Source organism: Pristis pectinata, chromosome 3, assembly GCF_009764475.1.
Source record: "Pristis pectinata isolate sPriPec2 chromosome 3, sPriPec2.1.pri, whole genome shotgun sequence".
Taxonomy (NCBI): domain Eukaryota; kingdom Metazoa; phylum Chordata; class Chondrichthyes; order Rhinopristiformes; family Pristidae; genus Pristis; species Pristis pectinata.
In genome coordinates, this window is record NC_067407.1 from 48689812 (window position 1) to 48716225 (window position 26414).

Here is a 26414-nt window from a genome sequence, read left to right on the forward strand (position 1 = left end):
TTCCTGTCAAGGACAATTTCATTTTCCCCACATTATACTCCATTTGTTCATTTTTTGTCCACTCAATTAACCTATCTGTATCCCTTTGTAGCCTTTGTCTCCTTCACAACTTACTTTCTTATCCATTTTATTTTTATTCCAAGAGCAAATTTAGTAATCATACCTTCATCCAAATCATTCATACAAATTGTAGGATGTTGAGACCACAGCATTTCTCCCCTCTGGAAATCACTCTTTACATCTTGCCAACCTGAAAAAGACCCATTTATACCTGCTTTTTGTCCCCCCCGCCCCCGTTAGCCAGCCAGTCTTCTACCCATGCCAATATGTTACCACTCACAGCACAAGCTTTTACTTTCTGCAGTAACCCTCGATGTGACACCTTATCAAACACTTCTTGGAAATTTCAGTATATTTTTTTTAATTTAAATTTTATTTACAGCATGGTAACAGGCCCTTCCGGCCCAACAAGTCCGCACCGCCCATTTTAAACCCAAATTAACCTACCCGTACGTCTTTGCAATGTGGGAGGAAACCAGAGCACCCGGAGGAAACCCACACAGACACAGGAGAACGTACAAACTCCTTACAGACAGCAACGGGAATCAAAACCCGATCGCTGGCGCTGTAATAGTGCCGCCCATAGTACACCCATCAGCTTCCTTTTATCCACATCACATGTTACTTCAAAAGAAGTCCAATAAATTGGTTAAACATGATTTCCCTTTCACAAAACCATGTGAGTTTATGTAACTATCTTGAATTTTTCCAAGTGTCTTGCTACATCTTTCATAATAGCTACTAACACCTAGCACTAGGAAAACATTAAGATGGCCTGCAGTTTATGCTTTGTCCACTTCCCTTTTTATAGGGTTAGGGAGCCACACAGCACATGAACAGGCCCTTCGGCCCGCCATGTCATGCAAAATGAATGAGGGAATTTTGGAAAAAACAAACTAAGCACAAATCTCACTAGCCCAACTTTCCAAGACCCTGCAATGACATCAATCAGGACATTAGCTTGCAGCTTCAACAGTTTGCTCAGTACCACTGCCCTGGTCATTTTCATTTTCCCCAAATTTCTCCCCTCCCTTATTTATTACCATTTCTGGGATATCTCTTGTATCCTTTATAATGAATGGCTATTCCATTCCAGTTGCCATCTCCTCACTTTCCATTATTAATTCCTCAGACTCACTTTCTACAAGACCAACACAAACTTTGTTAACTCTTTTCTCTATATACATTAATTTAACACTTAACTGACCAAATTACAAAAAAATGCCCTATAACAAAGTCAGTCTAAAAGTGGTAACAGCAGATAGTGCTGGGATGGTGACCTGGTTGAGCAAATGAGCAAGCACAATATACTTCTGTACAAAATAAATGAGTACTTAAGACACCAAAACTGACAACTTCAAATGATTACTCATTTTAAACATGAATGTCTTGAAAAATCACATGGCCATGCTCCATTTGTTACAAAATGCAAAAGGACATATCAACATCTATTTCCTCCTAGCCACTCTAAACATATCTTAAGTTAATATCAACATAATGACAAACAGAACTTCAGTAGCTAATACTTTATTACCTTTTAATTTAGCCCAAAACACTGATAATCTGGAAGGCTCCACTTGTATACAATTTTTACAAAAATAATTTAGTCCCCAAAGTTCAAACCCCAGGATCAGAAGGTGCAGAACAAAGCATATGACAGCAATTTATGATTAGTCCATGGCACTTACTGTTTCAATTCCTAATCTGAGCTGTGTTGGGGGAAAAAGATATTTGAAAGAGTGCAGGGGACAAGAAACACAACTGAACCATTCTCATGCTTTAAACCATATGAAAAAATGCTGTAGAAGTAGTCTGCCTTCCGTTTCAGGCACAGACATTAAATGGTCTTGGGGATGGAGAAAAATAAATTTCACTTTCAATATTTTAAGACATGTAATCATAAAAACAGATGATCAAGGAAAACTTACTTGTGGTACTAACATGGCAATCATACCTGAATGGCATATAAGGAGGATTCTTCCCTGCTACAAGAGATCTGTAGGCCTCTTCTGGTGTTTTTTGAAGGTAAATGACCTTGTTGAGGAAAGACACAATAAGAATAATTTACAATTATTACCTGGGACTTGCAACCATTGAAGAGTTTTCACTAGTTTCAAGCTGATATTGACCAATTTAAAAATTGTCTGATGCCAATAGTAAAACATCAAAAACTAAAAAAAATCTAGATTATGTCCTTAGGACACAACACTTGTATGTTACTACCAATACATTATTTCATTCATGGAGTTTTGTGAGCATTTTGTTCCTCTTTTGCAATTGGTTTCCAAGTACTATTAAGTGTAGGTTTCAAAATGTGCTCCTCCAATGTACTCTCAGAGGGTTTTACTGAGAGCCAATTAACACTGGAACTTCAGCACAGCTGCAAGTGACAACCTATTAATTACGATCAAAAAATTTGCAGACCACTTCTGGCACTTTTGTTTGAAAAAAAAGCACTGCTTTTTTGTTTAAACCTAATTTACAATTACCAACTAGCCTTTGCAAACATGCCTGAAAACATACATGAAAAAAATACGGAAACTTGCATAACGCCACACCACAGACATCAGAATACAAATAATAAACCCTTGAAGAAACAGTACAACATATGAATGAATCAGATCTTTATCCTGTATGTGAAGTCTTATTGAAATTTGCAGTTGTTAATCAGACTACAGCAACCAAGTTACACTGGGTGTATGGAACAGAGAAATGCCATTGGGCCAACATTTACATGTCAACCCAGGAAAGCCAGCACAATACAAAAATTGTAACAGACAAGTTCATAGAAGTACCAGTTACAACTCATACTCAAATTGTGTAATAATGGATATATTGAGGTTTAATATGCTGGAATATTTAGACCTACTCCCCCAAATTAAAACAGGTCAGCGTTGATTTTAACCAAATCAACTTCCTGTGCTTCCTGACATCCAGACCTTGAGAGATACAACAATCAAATTCCATGCTCGTCAATATTAAGTACAAGGACCTAGTCAAAGGACAAACTTTTTTTGAAGCCACTGGGACTTTAAATATACCCTTCAGAACAAGAGTTCCACATCTTCTTTTCAACAGCAGTCCAAATAGCTATTCATTGATGTCAACCATTCTTGTGCCTTTGGAGTTCTTGAATTATTTCCACTCTCCTATACCCTACACATGAAATTACTGCAAGTTTATGAACTCAAATTACTTTCTCCAAATGTTGGCAACTGCAGCAGTGAATCTTACCACTTCAGCAGTCATAATACATCAGCCGTACTTCAACTTTCTCCAGTTAATTCTAGCATATAATTATGTGAAATCTATTTAATCAAAGCAACTAACATCATTGAACTTAAATGGTAGAGTCCTGAGGAAACAAAAAAAAGGCACAAGGATTTTTTAGAGAACTATTAATGGTCATTGCAGAATCCTCAATACATGAGCAATGCAAGGCAGCAAACATAATGAAACTGAAGAACAAGAAGATATAAAAAGGTAGGTCAAGTTTTTGGCACATACAGTTGTCTTTGGAGGACCCTTGCTCCATGACAAGTAAATTAAAGAGGAAAGAAATGCACTCAATAAAAATTTCCGGGAAGGGCTAGACTGTAAAACCATAGGAAACAGAGGGTATAAAATTTTGGAAGATGGCAAAAGAGGAAAAGGGGAATGGAGATGTGCTACAGAGGAAGTAGAGGAGATGCATAGAAGTAGGCAGAAGAAAAAGGCTGGAGCACGAGTCCCAGAGCCAGTGCCCACTGCAGCAAGACGTAAACCTCCTCTTCATGGGCCTGTGGGATGTATCTGACCAAATCAATACTTTTTCAGTTAAAATGGACATGGGCCAAATGGCATCCTGTGCTGTAAATTTCAACAATTCTATGAAGAAAGTAGACATGAATCTGAAATAGATTGCAATCTAAAATTTCCACCTAGAATTACCTTTATAACTCAAATGCAAACAGAAATTCTCCTAGACTCTGCTCTCAGGTACAATACTCAAATCTCTTCACCAGGAAAGAATGCAAAGATCACCCAGAGAAAAAGACAAATGTCTTCTCCAAATTCTTCTTCAGATAAGATCAAATGTTACAAATTCCAAGCCGCTTCTTTATAGCCCACGCTTTCTTTTTTTAAAATTGCTGATAGCTTTCCTTTGCTGATTAGTAGATCAGCTCCCCATCACTCCACCCATGCTGCATACAAACAAACATTTGTCACAGTTCACTTGCTGGTAACAACTCCTACCACCTACAATGACCTTCCCCAGTCTACTCTTTGCAAGATCAGTTCCCAAAGGCTGTCAAGGCTATAGATTTTACATTACGATTTTGAAGGAAATTGTTTATGAACAGTTCTCAGTTTATGCAATCCAGGGACACCCTGTGTATGCTTGATAAAAGGGATACATTTGGAGTGAGAAATTGACATATTACAGATTACAAAAATATTGTGGAAGAAGAAAAAAAATACAGTATGGAAAATTGAACAAGTATATGGATGTTTGCCAATACAGGCACAGTGTTAAGCATTACAGAGAGGCTGGATACGTAACAAAGTACTGCACAATTTAAAAAGACTAATGGACAGTGCATATATGTGTAATATTATTCAGGACCAGCACACTTAAGATGAATTAGTTAATTCTCAGCTGGGGATAAAACCACATGCCAATGAAATGTCAGAACTATGCATTCATTAACATATCCAATGTAACATAACAATGTCAGGTTACCAAGCACTAGTTGCAAGTTCAAGTGCATGGAATTATGCCACACCCAGCATCACTAAGTCTCTAACAATATCATCTTCAAGTAAAGTTAGAAACAAACAGCAAAGTACCATGAGAATGGAAGAAAGCAAAGAAAAAGTTGGCTTGGACTAATTACTGACTGGAACAGGAGCTTTTGATTACTAATCCACAGCAACCAAGAATCAATTGTAACACTGACCACAAGAAGAATGCTTGGAAGAAAATTTGCACTTTGTATAGCAAGCTGGAAAAAATGTAGCACATTTTGGCAAGGAATGAAAGTTCTATCTCAATTCTGCATTATCCTTTTGATATTAAGTAAAAGAAGATGCAATTTTCTGTCACTGAATAAACCATGCAAGTTTGCTCCAGAGTCTGTTAAGATCTGTAGCAGCAGTTCAGTTACATGTCAAACAATGCACTGTTTACAGTGCTTCATTTACATAAACTTAATATTTTACTTTTTTAGGAAAGTATTGTTGAATACAAAATATACCATATATACTCTTTAAATCATATTAACACACATTATATTAAACCAACATTTTGGGGGAAGATATGTCACAGCAAAACATTCATAAGATACAAGAGCAGAATTTGGCCATTCAGCCCCAAGTCTGCTCTGGCATTCAATCATGGCTGATTTATTTTTCCCTCTCAACCCCATTCTCCTGCCTTCTCCCCGTAACCTTTGACACTCTTGCTAATAAAGAACCTATCGACCTCCGCTTTAAATATACCCAATGACTTGGCCTCCACAGCCGTCTATAGCAATGAATTCCACAGATTCACCACCCTCTGGCTAAAGAAATTCCTCCTCAGCTCTGTTCTAAAGGGACATCCTTTTATTCGGAGGCTGTGCCCTCTGGTACTAGAATCACCCACTACTAGAAACATCCTCTCCACGTCCACCCTATCCAGGCCTTTCAATATTAGGTAGGTTTCAACGAGATCCCCTCTCATCCTAAACTCCAGCGAGTACAGGCCCAGAGCCATCAAACGCTCCTCATACATTAACCCTGTCACACCCGGGACCATTTTTGTAAACCTCTCTAATGCCAGCACATCCTTCCTTAGATATGGGGTCCAACACTGCTCACGATACTCCAAATGTGGTCTGACCATTGCCTTATAAAGCCTCAGCATTATATCCTTGCTTTTATATTCTAGTCCTCTCGAAATGAATGCTAACATTGCATTTGTCACCTCACTACCAACACAACCTGCGAGTTAACCTTTAGGGAATTCTGCACTAGGACTCCCAAGTCACTTTGCACTTCAGATTTCTGAATTCACTCCCCATTTAGAAAATAGTCTGCCTTTATTCCTTCTACCAAAGCGCATGACCGTACACTTCCCTACGCTGTATTCCATTTGCCACTTGTATGCCCATTCTCCCAACTTGTCCGCCCATTCTCCCAACTTGTCCAAGTCCTTCTGCAGACTCCCTGCTTCCTCAACACTACCTGCCCCTCCACCCATCTTTGTACCATCTGCAAACTTGGCCACAAAGCCATCAATTCCGTCATCCAGATCATTAACATATAATGTGAAAAATTCCTGTGGTATCCTTTGGTACTTAGGCTTCATGGATTGGTGGGCCAAATCTGACATTGTATCAAGCTTACACTTTAAGTCTATCCACTTTAGGCTATAACTCCACATTTACATCCAATTTAGTGTTGAACTAAATGGACTTTGAAGGAGTAGCAGAGATAATAATTCAAAGAATTCTACAAGACCCTGTGCCTGCTAACAGCTCTTCAAAATTTTAGTTGGAGTTGGTGAGAGGCCAGGGCCCAACAGTATTATACATATAGGTCTAGAGTTGGATATGAACCTGGATTTGCACTTGGACGCAGAAGATTTGATAGGGCCCCACAGGAGCCCTGGGTGTCTCAAAGCCAAGCACATCAGATCTGATGAGCTCTTCTGCCACCACCAGCAGAACAGATTGGCTGCATAAGTAATTAATTCTCTATTTGGGAATTAAATTTGGTATTTACTCAGTGCAATATTGTTTACCTTGCCAAGAACTTTTAAGAAAACATGAACATAGTACAGGAAATCAAAACAAAACAGCCAAAAAGGCTGGAGTCCCAGGCTGTAAAATTACATTGCTAATGGTGGCTGCAACATTTATGCTGAATGATAAAAATTATTTTCAATTGATGTGCAAAGTTAATAAAAATCAAGAACCTCGAATATGGTATTATTTTTTGCACACAAGTGGTTTTTAATTTGTCAGCAACCATTGCTTTTAAAATATTTCCATGAGAAACCATGACTACAGATATTAGAATTGCTACTCTGGAATGGATCTCAATTTGAAAACTACGCGAACATAAAGTTACCAACATAGCTTGAAAGCAAATGACTCCTTCAGAAATCTTAACAATGACAAGTATTTTAGAATGTCACAAGTTTACAACACTCAAAAAGAAATACAGTGGAAATTCATTGCAACTCATAAAACAATATTGCAATTTGCATCACTCATCTTCAGGACTGCTTTGGCTGAAGACAAAATCCATCTACTCCCTTCCTACCCAAATGAATTCTACTCTCAGCCTCAACCCAATGTGGAACCAAGTTACCAAGGCTTCTAGTCTAACCACTAGCAACAAATGCTTCAAGATTTGAACTGGAACCAGACTATTTTGCATTGTCAGTTTACTCCTCCTGTTAACTACTTCAGTATCAGATTAAGCCTTACTCTCCAGGTCTACATGCAAGTCAAACAAGAAAAATATCACAGAAACAAGTATAAAAGCTCTCACTTAGCAATTGGAATAGAAAGCAAATAGCTGCTTGACCTTTCCATCAGATACACAGGATTTTGGATATAAACTTCAGTGTGCCATCAATGTCAAGTGTGTTGTCAGTAGCAGAGAGGCCATGTATGATAGGAAGTGGTCGGTACTCAAAATAATAACTAGTTCTACTCAGCAGTGTGAGAGACAACCTAATGGAAAACTGAACCCATGGCAGGCAATATAACTAAATATTTGAACACTTTGTACAGAAGACATATGTGGCAACAACTCAGCCCTTGCAACTATGTTAAAGACTGGTGGATTGCAAAATAACATCTACATAACGCATTATGCACTGCAGTACTTCAGTGCATATAATTTGTGCATATTTTAACTTTCCATTTGAGCATTTCTTTTGCATCCCTCAGCAAAGAAGCCAAAAGATTCACAATGTTGTATTGATTGTAATGACTCAGTTTCCAAACAACAAAGTGACAATTTAACAACTTTGTTACCAGTGATGTAGCCTGCAACATTCAAGGCAGTTGAGAGAGATCCAAATGCACAACCCACAGCATTAAACAATTATAAACTGGTTTTAAAAAGTATGTGCAGCTGATAAACAATGTTGTTGAGAAATGATAAGTAATGAATTCTTCTGAGCTATCAAAATAATGCCAGTCCTCACAATTTTAAACACTGCATTTAAGGATGAGGTCAGACTTTGTGCCAGTCACGTAAACAGTTGCCAGTTCAAACACAGGCTTCAGCCAGAAGAACAGAACACAAATCATTCCATTCTTTATAGGTAAATAGAATTATTTGGTGAATTCTCAATGCCAGGGCTGAAATTTACTTTTAATATTAATAACATTTTCAGTGCAGAAGAAGAAATTAGTTTCACAGTCAGAATAATTGATCATTCATCGAATTTGTTATTTTTTTTCCTCCACACGTGATGGTGACAACAGCAGAAAAATCAATCACCAGAGTGACTTATAGAATCAGAGTCAGATTTGTACAGCACAGAAATAGGCCCTTCAGCCCAGCTCATCCACGTCAACAAGTTGGCTACCTGAGCTAGTCCCAATGCCCACATTAGGCCCATCACTCTGAACTTTTCTTATCCATGTATCTGTCCAAATGCCTTTTACACTTTGTAGTTGTTCGAGTCTCTACCACTTTGACTAGCAGCTTGTTCCACATACCCACCACCACCAACTGTGTGAAAAACTTGCCTCACACGTCCTCTAAATTTTTCCCTTCTCACCTTAAACCTACACCTTCTAGTCTTAGACTCCCCTACTCCTGGGGTAGGGGAGAAAAAACTGATCATTCATTATCTATGATCCTTCATTTCCTCTTTCATTTAATTGTCATGAGAACTTTTACATTAAACATCCTGTGCTTCAGGTTAATAGACATTGCCAATCTCACAGTAGTCCTTTGTAGATCAACTCAGCCCTAATTGAGACTGGAGTCCCAAACAGTCGGGTATGAAAATGTACCAGCAGAAGCATATTGCTGAATGTCATATTATGGAGTACAAATAGACTTCATAGTCATCCAGCAAAGAAACAGGCCCTTCAGGCCAACTGGTCCATGCTGACCAAGATTCCCATCTACACTAGCCCCATTTGCCTGCATTTGGTCCATATCCCTCTAAGCCTTTCCTATCCATGTACCTGTCTTTTAAACGTTGTTAATGCACCTCCCAACTAATAGAAGCCAGCACACCATATGCCTTCTTAACCACCTTATCAACTTGCGTGGCAACTTTGGGGGATATATGAACTTGGACCCCAAGATCCCTGTTCCTCCGCACTGCTAAGAATTCTGCCATTAACCTTGAATTCCACCTTCAAGTTCCATCTTCCAAAGTGTATCACTTCACACTGTTCCAGATTGAACTCCATCTGCCACTTCTCCACCCAACTCTGCAGCCTGTCTATATCCCGTTGTAACCTACGACAACCTTCTATACTATCCATAACACCTCCAACCTTTGTTTCATCTGCAAACTTACTAACCCATGCCTCCACTTCCTCATCCAAGTCATTTATTTTTACATATGTATGCAGTATACATACACAGGGACCTACTCTGTCCCGAACAGATCCCTGCAGAACACCACTAGTCACTAACCTCCAGGCAGAATACACTACCCTCTGCCTTTTGAGGGCAAAGCCAATTTCAAATCCACACAGCTGTTTCAATGGATTCCATGCCTCCTGACTTTCTGGATGAGCCTACCATGGGGAACCTTGTCAAATCCCTTACTAAAGTCCACATACACCATTCTACCTTCATCAATTTGTTTTGTCATCTCCTCAAAAACTCAATTAGCCTCATGAGGCACAACCTGCCCCTCACAAAGCCATACTGACTATCCCTAATAAGACTATGCTTCTCCAAATCCTGTCCCTAAATCTTCTCCAATAGTTTGCCCACTACTGACGCAAGACTCGCTGGTATAATTCCCAGGATTATCCCTATTACTTTTGTTGAACAACGGAACAAGATTTGCCATCCTCTTGTACCACTCCTGTGGCCGAGGAGGATGTAAAGATCATAGTCATCGCCCCAGCAATCTCTTCCCTCACTTCCTGTAGTAACCTGGGGTATATCCTGTCCAGCCCTGGGGACTTACCCAGCCTAATGTTTTTCAGAAGCTCCAACTCTACCCCTTTCTTAACCTCAACATGCTCCAGTACATTAGCCCGTTCTACACTGACCTCAAATTCATCAAAGTCCCTCTCCCTGGTGAGCACTGAAGCAAATATTCATTAAGGACCTCCCCTACCACCTCCAGGCACATGTTTCCCTCTTTATCCCTGAGCAGTCCTTCCTCACCCTAGTCATCCTCCTGTTCTTCATGTACATGTAGAATGCCTTGGAGTTTTCCTTAATCGTACTCACCAAGGCCTTCTCATGTCCTCTTCTAGCTTTAAGTCCCTTCTTAAGATCCTTTCTGGCTACCTTATAATTCTCAGGGAGTCCTGCCTGATTTTTGCTTCCTAAACGTCAAGTATGCTTAATTTCATGTACTGATCCATGGTCTAAGTTCATCAACCTTCTCACATTAAAGTAAACACATTTCAACCCATCCAACTGACTGTATTTGTGCCCTATCCACCTGCCTATCCTTCCTCACAGTCTCTCTGCACATTGCATCTACCTTTACTCCAACTGCTCCATCATCTGACCTAATACTCTGGTTCCCATCCCCCTGCCAACCTAATTTAAACCCTCCCCAACAGCTCCAGCAAACCTGCCCACAAGGACATTGGTCCCTTGAGTTCAGGTGTAACCCTTCCCTTTTGTACAGGTCATACCTTCCCCAGAAGAGATCTCAATGATGCACAAATCTGAAACCCTGCGCTCTGCACTCATCTGCCATATCTTCCTATTGTTACCTTCATTGGCACATGGCACAGGCAGCAATCCAGAGATTACTACCCTTGAGGTCCTGCTTTTTTAGCTTCCTTCCTTACTCCCTACATTCACGACCTCATCCCTTATCCTATGCTGTTGGTACCAATGAGTACCACGACTTCTGGCTGCTCACCCTCCCCCTTAAGAATGCTGCGGATTCAATCCGAGACATCTCTGACCCTGGCATCCTGGGAGGCAACATACTATCCGGAGTCTCGTTCTCGTCCACAGAATCTCCTATCTGTTCCCCTAACCAATGAATCGCCCATCACTACTGCACTCCTCTTCCACTCCCCCCCGCCCACCTTCCTTCTGAGCCACAAAGCCAGACTCAGTGCTAGAGACGTGGCCGCTGTGGTTTTCCACAGTAGGTCATTTTCCCCCTCCGCACAAAACAGTATCCAAAGCTTTTTATACTTGTTATTGAGGGGAACGGCCACAGGGATACCCTCCACTGACCGCCTATTCCCTTATCTCCTGACAGTCACCCAGCTACTTGCATCCTGCAACCTAGGTGTAACTGCCTCCCTGTAATCCTGTCTATCAACCCCTCAGCATCCTGAATGATCCAGAGGCATCCAGCTCTGGTTCTCCAACACTGTCTAAAGAGATATAGTCCTCAGGGACACTGATGACTGAAAGAAGGATTTGACACAATTTGAAAACAAAAAAGTATAAATGTAGAAATTTTACCAATGAAGATGATGTCAGTAAGTTGAGATCATAAATGTTAACACGTTCATAAATTATAGAGTAACAATAGAATTAAAGGTTTATGCTAATTGATATCAAACAAAAGGAAACCATCAGAACAATTTGATAAAGTCAAATGCTTTCTAACAGCCTACCAAAAATTATGGATAAAACTCAGGGCTTAGATTTTCCATTTTCCAAAATATTTAAGGGGGGGGGGGAACAAAATCAGTGCATTGCATCGAACTTCCTACAACTTGAAACTTTGCTCCGGAAAGCCATTATGTTTTTCATCCCATTTATGCTTCAATCAAGTCTGAAAAAACAGTCATGTACAAAAAAATTCTGCTCAGTCACATCCACACCCTCACTATTCAGAGACCTCCAAATTTACTGGAAAATATTTTCTTTCTACAATCAGTACTTTTACAAAATTAGCCTTTAACTTCCTATTCTGAATAAAAAACTTAATTTTATTTCAGGCTATAGTGACAATGCTACAACCAAGCACATGATTGTCAATTCCTGTCAATCAAGCTTAGTGGCCATACTACAGTTAAACAACAGATCGAGTACAAGCAAATAATTTATTTGTAACTATCCTCTGCTAACACAAGCATTAAGCCAACTAGGTTGCAACCAGATTCATTTCAACAAAATGGGGATTAACTTCAACTACTCTGAGGTACACATTCAATGTTAATAGAAATGAAAATTTTATTTTCAGATTCAGTCTTCCTTTAATTCCCTCAAGATCCTACAGTTATAAAGTTAACCAATTTGTGCTCATTTATTTCGTCTTGTTTTTTACTTAATTTAGGATTTAATTCACGAATGAATCAAAACACTTAGATTGCCACCAATATCTTTTAACCCAAGACTTGTACATTAAAAAAAAACTACTTATGTTAGTAAGTTTTGAGAGCCTTTTATATATTCCTTTTAATTTAAGATTCATACAATTCCCACACATTCCTTTTAATTGTGCTTTGTACTGATGTACTTATCCATAGCAAAAAGCTCAAGGAGTTTCCCATCTTAAAGTGCTACATGTATTCCTTCAACTTTGCAAACTCCTTTTAAAAATATTGGCAAACAGCTATGTACACCAAGTTCCATTTCTTCCTCACTCCATAAGTTTGTTCTATGCAAGTCTGGTGCTCTTTTCGGCTTTGATAGAACTTTTCCCCTTTGGATCCTAAACCTCATTGTAAAGTGGCCGTTATTCTCTAAGTGTTCACCCGTATTTTGAATTTACATCAGAACAGTTTCACCATGCACAATTAATTCTTAGAGTGATTTTATTTTTGTACATATGTGAGCATATTGTTTCAAAGAAGTAATCGCCCATCAAAAAGGCTGTGTCAATCTCAAATTTTTTTGGCTCCCTTTCTGGTAGGAAAATATTGATGTAAAGTCCTGCAGCAGAGTTTCAACTGAACCCCCATTTGATATAAATACAACTGTAGATATCAATCATCGTAAATGTTATTAAAAAGTTAAATTCACTATCTAACAACTTTACCATAGTAGTTCAACTCTGAATTAATGTCATAGTGAAAAGGGAACTAATAAATATGTATTAGAGAATTCTTGCAAAGTCCTCAAAAGGACAAATAGAGAACACAGAGGAACAAGTCAGTACACAGGCAACCCCCGCATTACGGGGGAGGCGTTGCATGCCTAGATAAAGGTCTGTATTGCAAAGCTGCATCACCTGTGCTTAAGCAACTAAAGCTTTTAAAAAGCTACCATCAAGAAGCATGATTCCCATCTCAGAGAATACAAATATTAGCATATACAGTCTGGATACTTCAGACAAATATTGCCATTGCAAACATTACAGCGATATGGACCTTAAATTTCAAAATTTGTCCTTTAATTGGCTGTATTTAGTCCCAACAATCAATTCAGATAGCAATTCTTAAATACTTTGTTTAAAAAAAAACAAGACAAACACTTCACCATCCAAGACAATCTAGTAACTGGCATCTTGAAATCTCTCAACTGAGCTCACGATTCTCTAGCAGCTGGGTTACACATCAAAGCTATCCAACACTCCCTGTGGCAAGTTTTACTGAATGTAGTTTCAGATGCAGTAGGTGGGTATTAGTTCTTGTTTATACCCTCCTTTTGCAATACATTTACCATGATCACACTATCCAAACATATCAGCTCATCAACCCATCATGGCATCAAGCAAGCTATCATTATCCAAATCCAAAGCGTCAAGAGGATGGTGTGGACACCAAGTGAGAAAAATGAGTATCTGCAGGAGACTCAGAGTGGGGGTGAAAAGGGAAATAAAAAAAACTGAACATTTTGAAGGAATACAACATGGGCTCTCCATTACCTGTGACATCATTGCGCAAAATAGTTCACTCAGCTTTATGCAAGTTCGGAAATGAGTAAGTTGGTAAACGTACAGTGTATGCCATACAAACTAGATAACCTGAACAGGTTTTGATGTTCTGCACCAAAATCAACCACAGTGGAAACTGTTAACGTGGTAAAGAATGTTCCCTTAAAATCAGGGTGACATCCACGTGTTAAAACACTGAAGAGCAAGATGAAATGGACAAAGAAGTTGAGGTTAAACAGATTTTAAAAGATGCAGAATTTATATCCATGTAATGAATCCCAGGAAGCTAAAAATAAGTAACAAAGACTGAAGAAAGATTACCTTCGTGAGGAGGATAAAATAACTCGGCTTAGAGCAGCTTCAGCTTTCTGATACAATCCCGATATGCCAAAACACAGCATTTTTATTCAGGACATGAAGTTATGTAGCTGCACATTTTGCACTCTATGTTTTTACAAAAAGGCAAGAGTAAATCATGCAGGCTGATATTTCAGTCATTTATGAGAGCTTCTAGGGATTCTCATAGGATTTGCTATACAGTTCAGGATGACAATCCCAAGGAAGTGCAGCAAGACTTGTGCAACCAGATCCCAAATAAATGCAACAAGAAACCAAGGAAGTTTCTATTATCTGCAATACACATTTACATTTTGGCTATAGCTCTCGATTAACCAGTATATTTACTGTATTATGTAGCATTAAAGAATAAAACATTCAAAATGCCTAACAAGGTCAGGTTATCGCTATTTCTGACAGTCAGTTATTTTGAATTTCAAGTACAAGGAAATCTCGCAATCAGGTATACAAGTTTTAAAAAAACAACTCCACTTAGATTCAATAACATGCATCAACTTTGCGATTCAAATTGTTAGATTGTGCTTCTAGCAGTAACAGCTAAGAAGAACCTAGTTTTATTTTCTATAAATATCTAACCAGGGGATTGTAGAGTATAGGGTAGGGAAAAAAAAATAAATGTATGGCATACCACACTCCTCCATTTCCTATTTTCTGCTATGACTAAGTGCTAGACTATAATCATGTGAATTATTTTATCCCTAAACACTGCTACAATCCATTATCTTGACTGGACTCAATTTTATTTGTTTAAATCAAAATAGTTTTCACCATGTTAGAAGTCACATCACCTATCCAAAAATGACATATTGAACAGAAAATTAATTCAGTGGAAAGAAATTTTGTTGTTGCTCAAGACATTTGCTATTTTTGTTAAAATTCATGCCTACCACTAGCAAAAGCCGAAGTAAACTTGCTGCTAACTGTATTGTGGAAAGAATAAGATGCCAACCCAACAGGTTTATATCCTGCAACAGCCCACACGAGATGATTGTGTAAAGCAAATAATCTTCAAAATGAAATTAAACAGCAAAGTCTAACATGCAAATTAATATTTCAATTGATATTAATCTTTTCAACTGGGGAAAATATTGGTCTCAAAACCAGTTTGAAATGAAAACTATTGAAAAAAAGTTACCCTACCAAAAAATGTGAAACTAAACTCCAATGCATTATCATCTTGAAAACAGCCTACTGATGTTCACTTTGCTAATAATCTCAAATTATTCCAGAAAATACTAAAGCCTCACTGTGTAATACTGAATAGCACTTCTGTAAGAAAGGAAGGGGAGCAATGAAAGAAGCACTATGTATGAGGCAGTAAGATCAAGTTGCTACAAACAAGGGCTCTGATGGCATTTCAATCGGGAGCGAGAGGCTAGCGAGCGGAATCAGCCGAGGAGTTCCAAACAGATAAGATTTTTTGCCCCTAACGGTTTGGGGATAGTGGGGAGTAACTGCGCAGGTGCGTGACGTCAGTCGGTAGCACGCGAACAGTTTAAAAAGAAGACCGCCATATCCAGCAAGCAGCGCTTGGAGCGGGCAGTGGAGTGAGACAGAACAGAGTGATAAGGATTTGGCTCAACGGGCTTAGGCAGTAAAGGGGTGAGGCAGGTGAGGAGCTGGTAGGTAAAGGTAAGGTTTACCTGTTACCTGTTATTGTTATAAATTTTAAGTAGGATAAAACTAGGTAGGGAAAGAATTAGTTCAGATGGAGGACATGGTGGTGTGCTGCAGCTGCTTGATGTGGGAGCTAGTGGACCCTGCTGTGGTGCACGGTGACCACTTCTGCAGTAAGTGCTGGAGGCTGGAGGAACTTCAGCTCAGAATTGAGGAGCTAGAGTCGCAGCTTCAAACACTGCGAAGCATCAGGGAGGGAGAGAGTTATGTAGATGCTATGCATTGGAAGACAGTCACCGTCACCTCACTCACCCGCCCCCCCCCCCCCCCCCCCCCCCCCCCCCCCCCCCCCCCCCCCCCCCCCCCCCCCCCCCCCACCAGAGCAGGTACTTCTAGGGTCCAGGAAGCAGATAGAAGGGTGACTGTCAGGGGAGAGAAAAGGAAAAAGGAACAGGCAGATAGTGAAGAGGACCCCAGGAGGCTGTTCCCCTCAGTAACAGGTTTTCCACTTTGGAAGCTGTTGAGGGGGATGACCTGCAGGGATCAAGCAGCAGTAGCCAGGTCTCTGGCACTGGGACCGGTCCTGCTGCTCAGAAGGGAAGGGAGCGGAGAAGAGGAAGGCAAGTAGTGATAGGGGACTCAATAGTCAGAGAAACAGATAGGAGGTTCTGTGGAAGTGAGCAATGAATCCAGATGGTATGTTGCCTCCCTGGTGGTAGGGTCCGGGATGTCTCCGATTGGGTCCACAGGATTCTTGAGCGGGAGGGAGAACAGCCAAAGTCATGGAACATGTTGGTACCAACGACATAGGTAGGAAGAGGGATGAGGTCCTGAAAAGTGAGTTTAGGGAGCTAGGCAGAAGGCTGAAGAACAGGACCTCAAGGGTAGCAATCTCAGGACTGCTGCCAGTGCCACATGATAGTGAAGGTAGGAATAGGAGGAGATGGCAGATGAATGCATGGCTGAGGAGTTGGTGCAGGAGGGAAGGTTTTAGATTTTTGGATCATTGGGATCTCTTCTGGGGAAGATGGGATCTTTACAGAGAGGACAGGTTACACCTGAACCCGAAGGGGGCCAATATCCTTGCAGGCAGGTTTGTTAGGGTGGTTCGGGAGGGTTTAAACTAGTTTGCAAGGGGGATGAAAAGCAGAGGGGTAGGTCAGAGGAAGAAGTGGATGTGGAAAAGTCAGATCTAACATGTAGAGAGGCTTTGAGGAAGGAGAAGCAGAGTACAGGGTACAAAAGTAGAAAGGGGATGGGCTTAAATACCCTGTACTTCATTAAATGCAAGAAGTATCAAGGAATAAGGGTGATGAACTGAGAGCCGGATAAGTACATGGGACTATGATATGTGGCTCTTGCAGAGACTTGGCTGTCACCAGGGCAGGAATGGATATCAAATATTCCTGGATTTCAGTGTTTTAAAAGGGATTTTGGTGGGGGGGGGGGGGGGGTGAGTGGTGAAGAAGCGGAGGAGGGGTGGTGTTACTAGTCCAGGGATACCATTACAGCTGCAGAAAGGGTGGATGATGTAGAAAGATCCTCTCTACAGGCAGTATGGGTGGAAGTTAGGAAACAATAAAGGAGCAACTTACTCTACTGGGAGTATTTCTCTAGGCCCCCCCTGTAACAGCAGGAATACTGAGGAGCAGATTGGAGGCAGATTTTGGAAAGGTGCAAGAATAACAGGGTTGTTATCATGGGAGACTTCAACTTCCCAAATATTGATTGGCACCTGCTTAGTACAAAGGTTTTAGACGGGGCAGAGTGGTTGTTAAGTGCGTCCAGAAGGATTCCTGTCACAGTATGTTGACAGGCCAAATAGAGGGAATGCCATATTAGATCTAGTAGTAGGTAATGAAACCGGGTCAGGTGACAGATCTCTCGGTGGGTGAGCATTTGGGGGACGTGACCACCGCTCCATAACCTTAGCATTGTCATGGACAAGGAAGGAGCAAAGAGGACAGGAAGATATTTAATTGGGGAAGGGCAAATTATGAGTGTACAAGGCTAGAACTTGAGAGTGTAAATTGGGATGACAGTTTTGAAGGGAAATGTACGATGGAGATGTGGTCATTGTTCAGGGATTTCTTGCAGGATGTTAGGGATAAATTTGTCCCGGTGAGGCAGAGAAGGAATGGCAGGGTGAAGGAACCGTTTGGTGGGTGACAAGAAAGGTGGAAACAATAGTTAGGAGGAAGAAGGCAGCATACATAAGGTGTAAGCAGCAAGGATCAGATAGGGCTCATGAGGAATATAGGGTAGCAAGGAAGGAACTTAAGAAGGGGCTGAGGAGAGCAAGAAGGGGACATGAAAGGCCTTGGCAAGTAGGGTTAAGGAGAATCCCCAAGGCTTTTTTCACATACGTGAAGAGCAGAAGGATGATGAGAGTAAAGGTAGGACCGATTAGAGACAAAGGTGGGAAGACGTGGAAGTGGGTGAGGTTCTCAATGATACTTCTCTTCAGTATTCACCAAAGAGAGGGGCCTTGATGACACTGAGGACAGTGTTGGTAAGGATAATGTTCAAAGGATGTGTTAGAGCTGTTAGAAAATATTAGGATAGATAAGTCCCCGGGACCTGACGGAATATTCCCCAGGCTGCTCCGCGAGGCGAGGGAGGAGATGGCTGAACTGTTGGCTAGGATCTTTGAGTCCTCGTTGTCCACGGAATGGTTACCGGAGGATGGCAAATGTTGTCCTCTTATTCAAAAAAGGTAGTAGGGATAGTCCAGGGAATTACAGACCAGTGAGCCTTATGTCTATGGTGGGCAAGCTGTTGGAGAGGATTCTTAGAGATAGGATCTATGAGCACTTAGAGAATCATGGACTAATTAGGGACAGCCAGCATGGCTTTGTGAAGGGAAGAACATGTCTCACAAGCCAACAGGGTTCTTTGAGGAGGTGACCAGGAAGATTGATGAGGGTAGCACAATAGATGTGGTCTACACGGATCTTAGTAAGGCGTCTGACAAGGTTTCCACATGGTAGGCTTCTTCAGAAGGTCAGAGGGCATGGGATCCAGGCAGGCTTGGCTGATTGAATTCAGAATTGGCTTGTCCTGAAGAAAGCAGAGGGGTTGGTGGAGGGAGTGCATTCAGATTGGAGGGCTGTTACTAGTGGTGTCCACAAGGATCGGTTCTGGGACCTCTACTTTTCGTGATATTTATTAAAAACTTGGATAAGGGGTTAGAAGGGTGGGTTAGCAAGTTTGTGGAGGACTGTCAACGATTGCAGAGGCATATTGATAGGATGCAGAGCTGGGCTGAGGAGTGGCAAATGGAGTTCAATCTACCTTCAATACAATAATTCCAAGCAAGCTTGTCACCAAACTCCGAGACCTAGGACTCAACACCTCCCTCCGTAACTGGATCCTTGACTTTCCAACAAACAGACCACAATCAGTGAGGATAGGCAGCAATACCTCCGGCATGATTATTCTCAACACTGGTGCCCCACAAGGCTGCATCCTCAGCCCTCTACTCTACTCCCTATACACTCACGACTGTGTGGCCAAATTCTGCTCTAACTCCATCTACAAGCTTGCAGATGATACCACCATAGTGGGCCATATCTCAAACAGTGGTGAGTAGGAGTACAGGAAGGAGATAGAGAGCTTAGTGGAATGGTGTCATGACAACAACCTTTCCCCTCAATGTCAACAAAACTAAAGAGCTGGTCATTGACTTCAGGAAAGGGGGCGGTGTACATGTACCTGTCTACATCAATGGTGCTGAGGTCGAGAGGGCTGAGAGCTTCAAGTTCCTGGGAGTCAACATCACCAACAGCCTGTCCTGGTCAAATCACGTAGATGCCATGGCCAAGAAAGCTCACCAGCGCCTCTACTTCCTCAGGAGGCCAAAGAAATTCCGTTTGTCCTCTTTGACTCTTACCGATGCACCATAGAAAGCATCCTATCTGGATGTATCATGGCTTGGTACAACAACTGCTCTGCCCAAGACCGCAAGAAGCTGCAAAGAGTTGTGGACACAGCCCAGTGCATCACAGACACCAGCCTCCCCTCCTTGGACTCTGTCTTTACCTCTCGCTGTCTTGGTGAAGCAGCCAGCATAATCAAAGACCCCACCCACCCGGGACATTCTCTCTTCTCTCCTCTTCCATCAGGTAGAAGATACAGGATCCTGAAGGCACGTACCACCAGACTTAAGGACAGCTTCTACCCCCACTGTGATAAGAATATTGAACGGTTCCCTTATACAATGAGATGGACTATGACCTCACGACCTACCTTGTTGTGACCTTGCACCTTATTGCACTGCACTTTCTCTGTAGCTGTGACACTTTACTCTGTACTGTTATTATTTTTACCTGTACTACTTCAATGCACTCTGTACTAACTCAATGTAACTGCACTGTTTAATGAATTGACCTGTACAAATAGGTTTGTAAGACAAGCTTTTCACTGTACCTCAGTACAAGTGACAATAATAAACCAATACTAATCTGGAGAAGTGCGAGGTGGTACACTTTGGAAGGACAAACTCCAAGGTTAATGGCAGGATTCTGGGGAGTGTGGAGGAGCAGAGGGATCTGGGGGTTCATATCCACAGATCACTGAAAGCTGCCTGACAGGTGGATAGGGTAGTTAAGGAAGCTTATGGGATGTTAGCTTTCATAAGTCGTGGGATCGAGTTTAAGAGCCGCGAGGTAATGATGCAGCTCTACAAAACTCTGGTGAGACCACACTTGGAGTACTGTGTCCAGTTCTGGTTGCCTCATTACAGGAAGGATGTGGAAGTGTTGGAAAGGGTGCAGAGGAGATTTACCAGGATGCTGCCTGGTTTGGAGAGTATGGATTATGAGGAGAGACTAAGGGAGCTAGGGCTTTACTCTCTGGAGAGGAGGATGATGAGGGGAGACATGACAGAAGTATACAAAATATTAAGAGGAATAGATAGAGTAGACAGCCAGCGCCTCTTTCCCAGGGCACCAATGCTCAATACAAGAGGGCATGGCTTTGAAGTAATGGGTGGGAAGTTCAAGGGAGATATCAGAGGGAGGTTTTTCACCCAGTGGTCGGTGCATGGACTGCGCTGCCTGGGGTAGTGGTGGAGGCAGGTACATTGGTCGAGTTCAAGAGATTGTTAGGTAGGCATATGGAGGAATTTAAAATAGGGGGATATGTGGGAGGAGGGGGTCAGATAGTCTTAGGCGTGGTTTAAAGGTCGGCACAACATAGTGGGCCGAAAGGCCTGTATCGTGCTGTATTGTTCTATAGTTCAGACTGTCAGATATGTTGATTTGGACAAACAGCAATGAAACAAATGGGTTAACTTGTGCCACTACATTCAGGAGGAGACCAGTGATGTTTTATCTTCTAACTTCCAAATACCTTATCCAAACTCATTCTAGATAGATTTTTAACAAGTATTTATCTCTGACTGAGCTACTACTCCCCCAAACTACTTTGTTTAATGTGTCGGTGATATTTTGGGATGTTCTTCTCTGTCAAAATGCCCTCCAAGTTGTGGTGAATGGGATGAAGTGGGGCAAATTTACAAGAACAAATCTGACAAAAAAAAAGAAAGCTGAAGAATGCAGGATAAAGAATCCAAGTAACAAGAAACTAGGTGTAGAAAGTTGCAAAAGTCAGGAGCATGGAAATTCTGTAGAGAAAGGGGAAAGTGTCATTTTGCGTCTTCATTCATACGTTAGTCCATTTTGGCTTAAGGCAGGAAACATTGAAATTTTGGCAGTTAGTGCAAGCTGAGGCATTTTATTTAAAGCTTTATTAAGGGTATTTAACATTTAATAGGGAGATCCGTTCAGTTAAAAAAAAATACCCATAATCAAATAAATGAAACCAGAACTAAATGAATATATGAAAAGACATTTGATAAGGATGGCAGGACAAGTAACACATTATAGCTACAGTAAGGATCAACAAGATCCCTAAAGAACCAAGATAAGATTAGACTTTAAACAAATATTTACTATGCCTTTACAGCAGAAGACACAAAGCATAGCAAAAACAGCAAAATAAGGAGGGGGCGAAGGGAAGGGAGAACTTTAAACAAGTATCACTTGAGAAACTGATAGGTAGATTAATAGGAAGGCCAGCAAACCCCTTGAACTGGATGATGTGTGTCCAAGAAGGTTCAAAAAGTGGGAGTGATAATAGATAGGATCTAGCAAAATTCCCAAATTTGAGAGCGAGCACACGAGAGAGCGCGTGTAAAAACAGGAAAATGTAAGCCAGTTTGGCCAACATGTGCTGCTGGGGAAATGCTAGAGTTCATTACTAAAATGGCAACAGGACATTTAGAAAATCATAGTATGATTAGGCTGAAACAGCACTGGGCCTGATTGACCTGAATCCAGCTGGCTCTTCGCAGTCCCTGTCCAACCAGGGATTTTCTGGATGCAGAGTTAAAATAGCTGCCTCTCCACACCCAAGAGGCATCCTTAGAAACTGAATGGTCTCCAAGTAGCAACTGGTGTTCAGGTAGCATACCACAAAGGCTCTGCCCTGACAGTCTTTCCCAACTTGCTGGCAACCAGACATTTAAAAGTTATTCAAATAAGTTTAACTTTAAAATTAAATTTTTTTAAACATTTTTAATAATAAATTGAATGGCAAAGCACGCTCGATGGGCCAAATGGCCTAATTCTGCTCCTAATCTTATGGTCTTTTGGAAAAACAAAATGAATAAAGTAAAAAGACTCAAGCAATTACCTTTTCCCTACAAAGTCAATGAACAAATTAAAAGAAAATAGAGTTGCAATGTGTATACCAGAGCATCTGACCCTCTCTTCATCAAGTCAGTCCTCTGTTGGTGGACTCAATAGCAAGTCCTGCGATGGAGCAAGAGATCCGGTATGTCATATTCCGCCCTTCAGGACAGTTTGAACTTGCACGTTTCAACATCCACAAGTCTGAGACTTGCTGGATATTGAATGGTTGATAATCGCCACCTTCTTCCAGAACTGCCAGCTACAGGAAAGCTCTTGGTTGCAAACTACAGTTTGACAAATTGAGTTCAAGCATGTAATTAGCAGGGTAGATAAAAGGGGAACCAGTAAATTTTAGGACTTACAAAAACAAAACATAAAACATGCCACATAAAAAGGATAAACCACAAGGGTGTGTGGTATGGAGAATAATGCATTAGAATGCATAGAGGATTGGTTAACTGACAGGAAACAGGGTAGGGATACCAACTCTATCCAGCTTGTGGACTCAAGTGAATGGACAATAAGACGTCAAGCAGAGTATGATGTGGGGAAATGCAAGATTATCCACTTTGGCAGGAAGAATTGGAAAAAAAAACTGGTTATCTTAAAAGGTGTGAGAATAATGAATGGCGCATCCTTCACTTAAAAAGGAAACAATAACTTAACATGTAGCTGGAGCAAAAAGGGAGGAAAGCAAATGAAAAGTTGGTCTTTATTGATAAGATGGAGTACAAGAAAAAAGGTAGGGATGGCATGATACAACTTTAAGCCTAAGAGCAATTTTGGTCCCTCAAGAAAAAAAAAGACCTGCTTGGAGCTAGAAGAGGTTCATTAGAATGATGCCTGAAATGAAGACATGAAATTGCAGATGCTAGAATCTGGAGCAACAAACAATCCACTGGGGGAACTTCTCTGGTTGAACATCATCCGTCGGGGGGAGGGGTGGGGTGGGGGGGGGGGGGCGGTGGAGTTAAAAAAAGGAGAAAGAATTACCAACTTTTCAGGTTGAAATGCCTCATCAGGACTGGGTATGGAGAGGATAGCTAGTATAAAGAAGAGAGGGGGAGTGGCAAGACAGGATGAGTTAGTGATTGGTAGACCGAGGATAGGCGGAAGATGATGGGGAAATGAAGCCAAGTCCCTTCCTTACTGGCTCCATCACCTCATTATCATTCACCCATCCCTCTATCCACCAATCACCAACTCACCATTCCCTTTCTTTTTCTTTATACCTGGCTATCTGCCCTCTCCACACCCAGTCCCGATGCAGGGTTTTGACCCAAAGCATCAACAATTCCTCCTCTTCTCCTCACCCCACACCACTGATGCATGCTTGACCTGCTGATTTCCTCCAGCAGGTTGTTTAACACCTTGAGTGAAGATATTGTTTTTATTATGAAAGGACTGGAGGGGCTTGAAAGGGTTGATGTTGTGGTGGTATTGCCTCATGATTATCAGACACTCATTTAAAATTGAGGACAACAAGGAATTTCTTCTTGAAGGGGTTTTACATTTTTGAAATTCTCTACCCAAAATGAACTGCAAGTACAGAGTCATCAAAAGCAGAGATAAATAGGTGTTCTGAATCTAGGAGGAAAATCAAAAGTTACAATGATCAGGCACAATCTTACTGAATGACAGAACAGGCATATGCCCTGCTGTACCTGCTTACATGGATTTAGAACTTCCAACATCAGTGTACTTGTCAGGCTGGATTTCTGGTGTTGTGCTGAAACTTTTACCTGCAGTGTATATACTACAAGTTTTATAATAAATCAGTCTCTCCTTTAAAAATATGAAAAAAGTAGTACTTACTGAATAAGCACCAATTAGATAAGCTGCATTAGCTCGTTTTCTTTGATCAAAGCTGGTATAGTGGACAATCTTCTTTCTTGACAAAGTAAATGACTAAAGAGAAATAAAGATGTTCATGTCAGAAAAGATCCAGGCAGATTACAAAAACATTTGAATGTATCCGCACAACAAGCTAAAAAGAAAACTACCCTGATGGAAACAGAAAAAAAAGCTAAGAGTAAGGCATTTTTTAAAAAAATATTTGGGTACCAGAGCATAGGTGAAACAACATCTTCAAACAGGATCTCAAGCAACACAAAACTTTGACTGTTATTACACAATAGACATCAAAGTAAAATTACTTGTTCATTCCTGCATTAAAACTTTTGGAGGAATATAAACTTTGTTGCTGTACTATAGACCAGTGTATGAAAACAACGTCCATTAACCTAACTTGAGCCCTCTCAATCCTGTTTGAGCGATGGGATCATTTACCAGCAATGGTTTACATTCAAGCTGCCAAGGTATAAACTGGGCTCCATAGTTTAAAAACTGATATTTTTCCTCACTCATATTAAGTAGTTTAATTGGAGACAAAGAATGAAATACATTCTTTAAACAACATCAATTCTTCTCTGGGGTAATAAAAAAAAGCAGGAAGACATCTGTATCTAGCTGTTTTACAATTTACATTTCCTGATGAAGCTTGCACCATATCAGACTACAAAATGAACACAAAACCAAACCAAAATTAGTGAATAACTACAGTTTAGAGACTCTTTAACTATCACATGGCTGCAGATTTACAATAAAGTCCGTCTGAAAAAACAACAGGAAATTTCACCACTTCCTTTTGTTTTTGGAAAACACAGATGAACTTGCAAACGATGACACTTTCTAGCATCATTGCCAATAAAAGTAATTTACGTACATAGTAAAATGGCATAGCAGCTTTAAGACAAAAAAAATCCCAAATTGACGCAGAGGCATGACAAATTGGGTGGTAGGTTATGTACAGTCTTAAAAATTAAGTGAAGTGGGGAGTTACAACAGTTTAAAAGGAAATAATGCAGAATGTGGCAATGACTCAAACACACTACCAGTTTAGAGGTCAGAGACAAAAAAAAAGTTGAGGTTATAAAGTTGGTGCAGATTATAAAGCTAGAAAGAAGCAGGTCTGGGAACACAGGAATCAATGTTACAAAACTACAGTTGCCTCAAATCTAAAATAACAACAGAAAGCACTGCAAATACTCTGCAGGTCAGGCAAAAATTATGAAAAAGAGAAATGGAGATGACATTTTAGGTCAAAGACCATCAGATGGGAATCAAAAGTAATTAGTGTGTAAAGAAATAATGGCTTTGTGCACGCATGTGGAATAGAATATGGAGTGTGATGGATAGGTCAGCCTCCAGGAGATTAAGACTAGTGGATGGATAGGGTATTGAAATTAAGTAAACTGCAGTCTAGCCAGAGTTTTATGTTGAACTTTAATAAGACAATAATTAGACCTTAAAAGAGTATTGCATTTAATTCTGGTCACTAAATTTTAAAACTAAATTTCACGAGGACTCCTTATAGATGTGCACAATCCACACTGGGTTTTGTTAGGATAACAGAAAAATAGTTCCCATTAGCAGATGATTTAAAAGGCCAAGGGAAAGAGATTGCAAGTGATTTCAAAGGACTTCGGATCAATGAGGAATGGAATGCATGATTCAAATCTTAAAGGAAACAGCATTGATGCCGGAAAAGTAGTATGACACAAAATTGGATGGGTTAAGCAGAGCTGAAGGAGGTAGAGTTGAGTGCCATCAGAAGTTTATGGACGCTGATCCTTTGTACAAATTACCAATGAGCAGCTTGTAGTTTCCTCATCCATGGGTAGATCAGAGGTACTTCA

At 40.7% G+C, this 26414-nt stretch overlaps 1 protein-coding gene across 1 annotated transcript in view; it reads right to left on the reverse strand.

Annotated features, from left to right (window-relative positions):
• Positions 1–24594, reverse strand: part of cdc14ab (cell division cycle 14Ab) — an 84874-nt gene extending 60280 nt beyond the window's left edge. The window contains 2 exon segments of the mRNA XM_052012418.1: positions 2015–2094; positions 24532–24594. Of these exon segments, the coding sequence (XP_051868378.1) occupies positions 2015–2025 (11 nt within the window). The 5' untranslated portion in view covers positions 2026–2094; positions 24532–24594.
• Positions 24595–26414: the final 1820 nt, after the last annotated feature.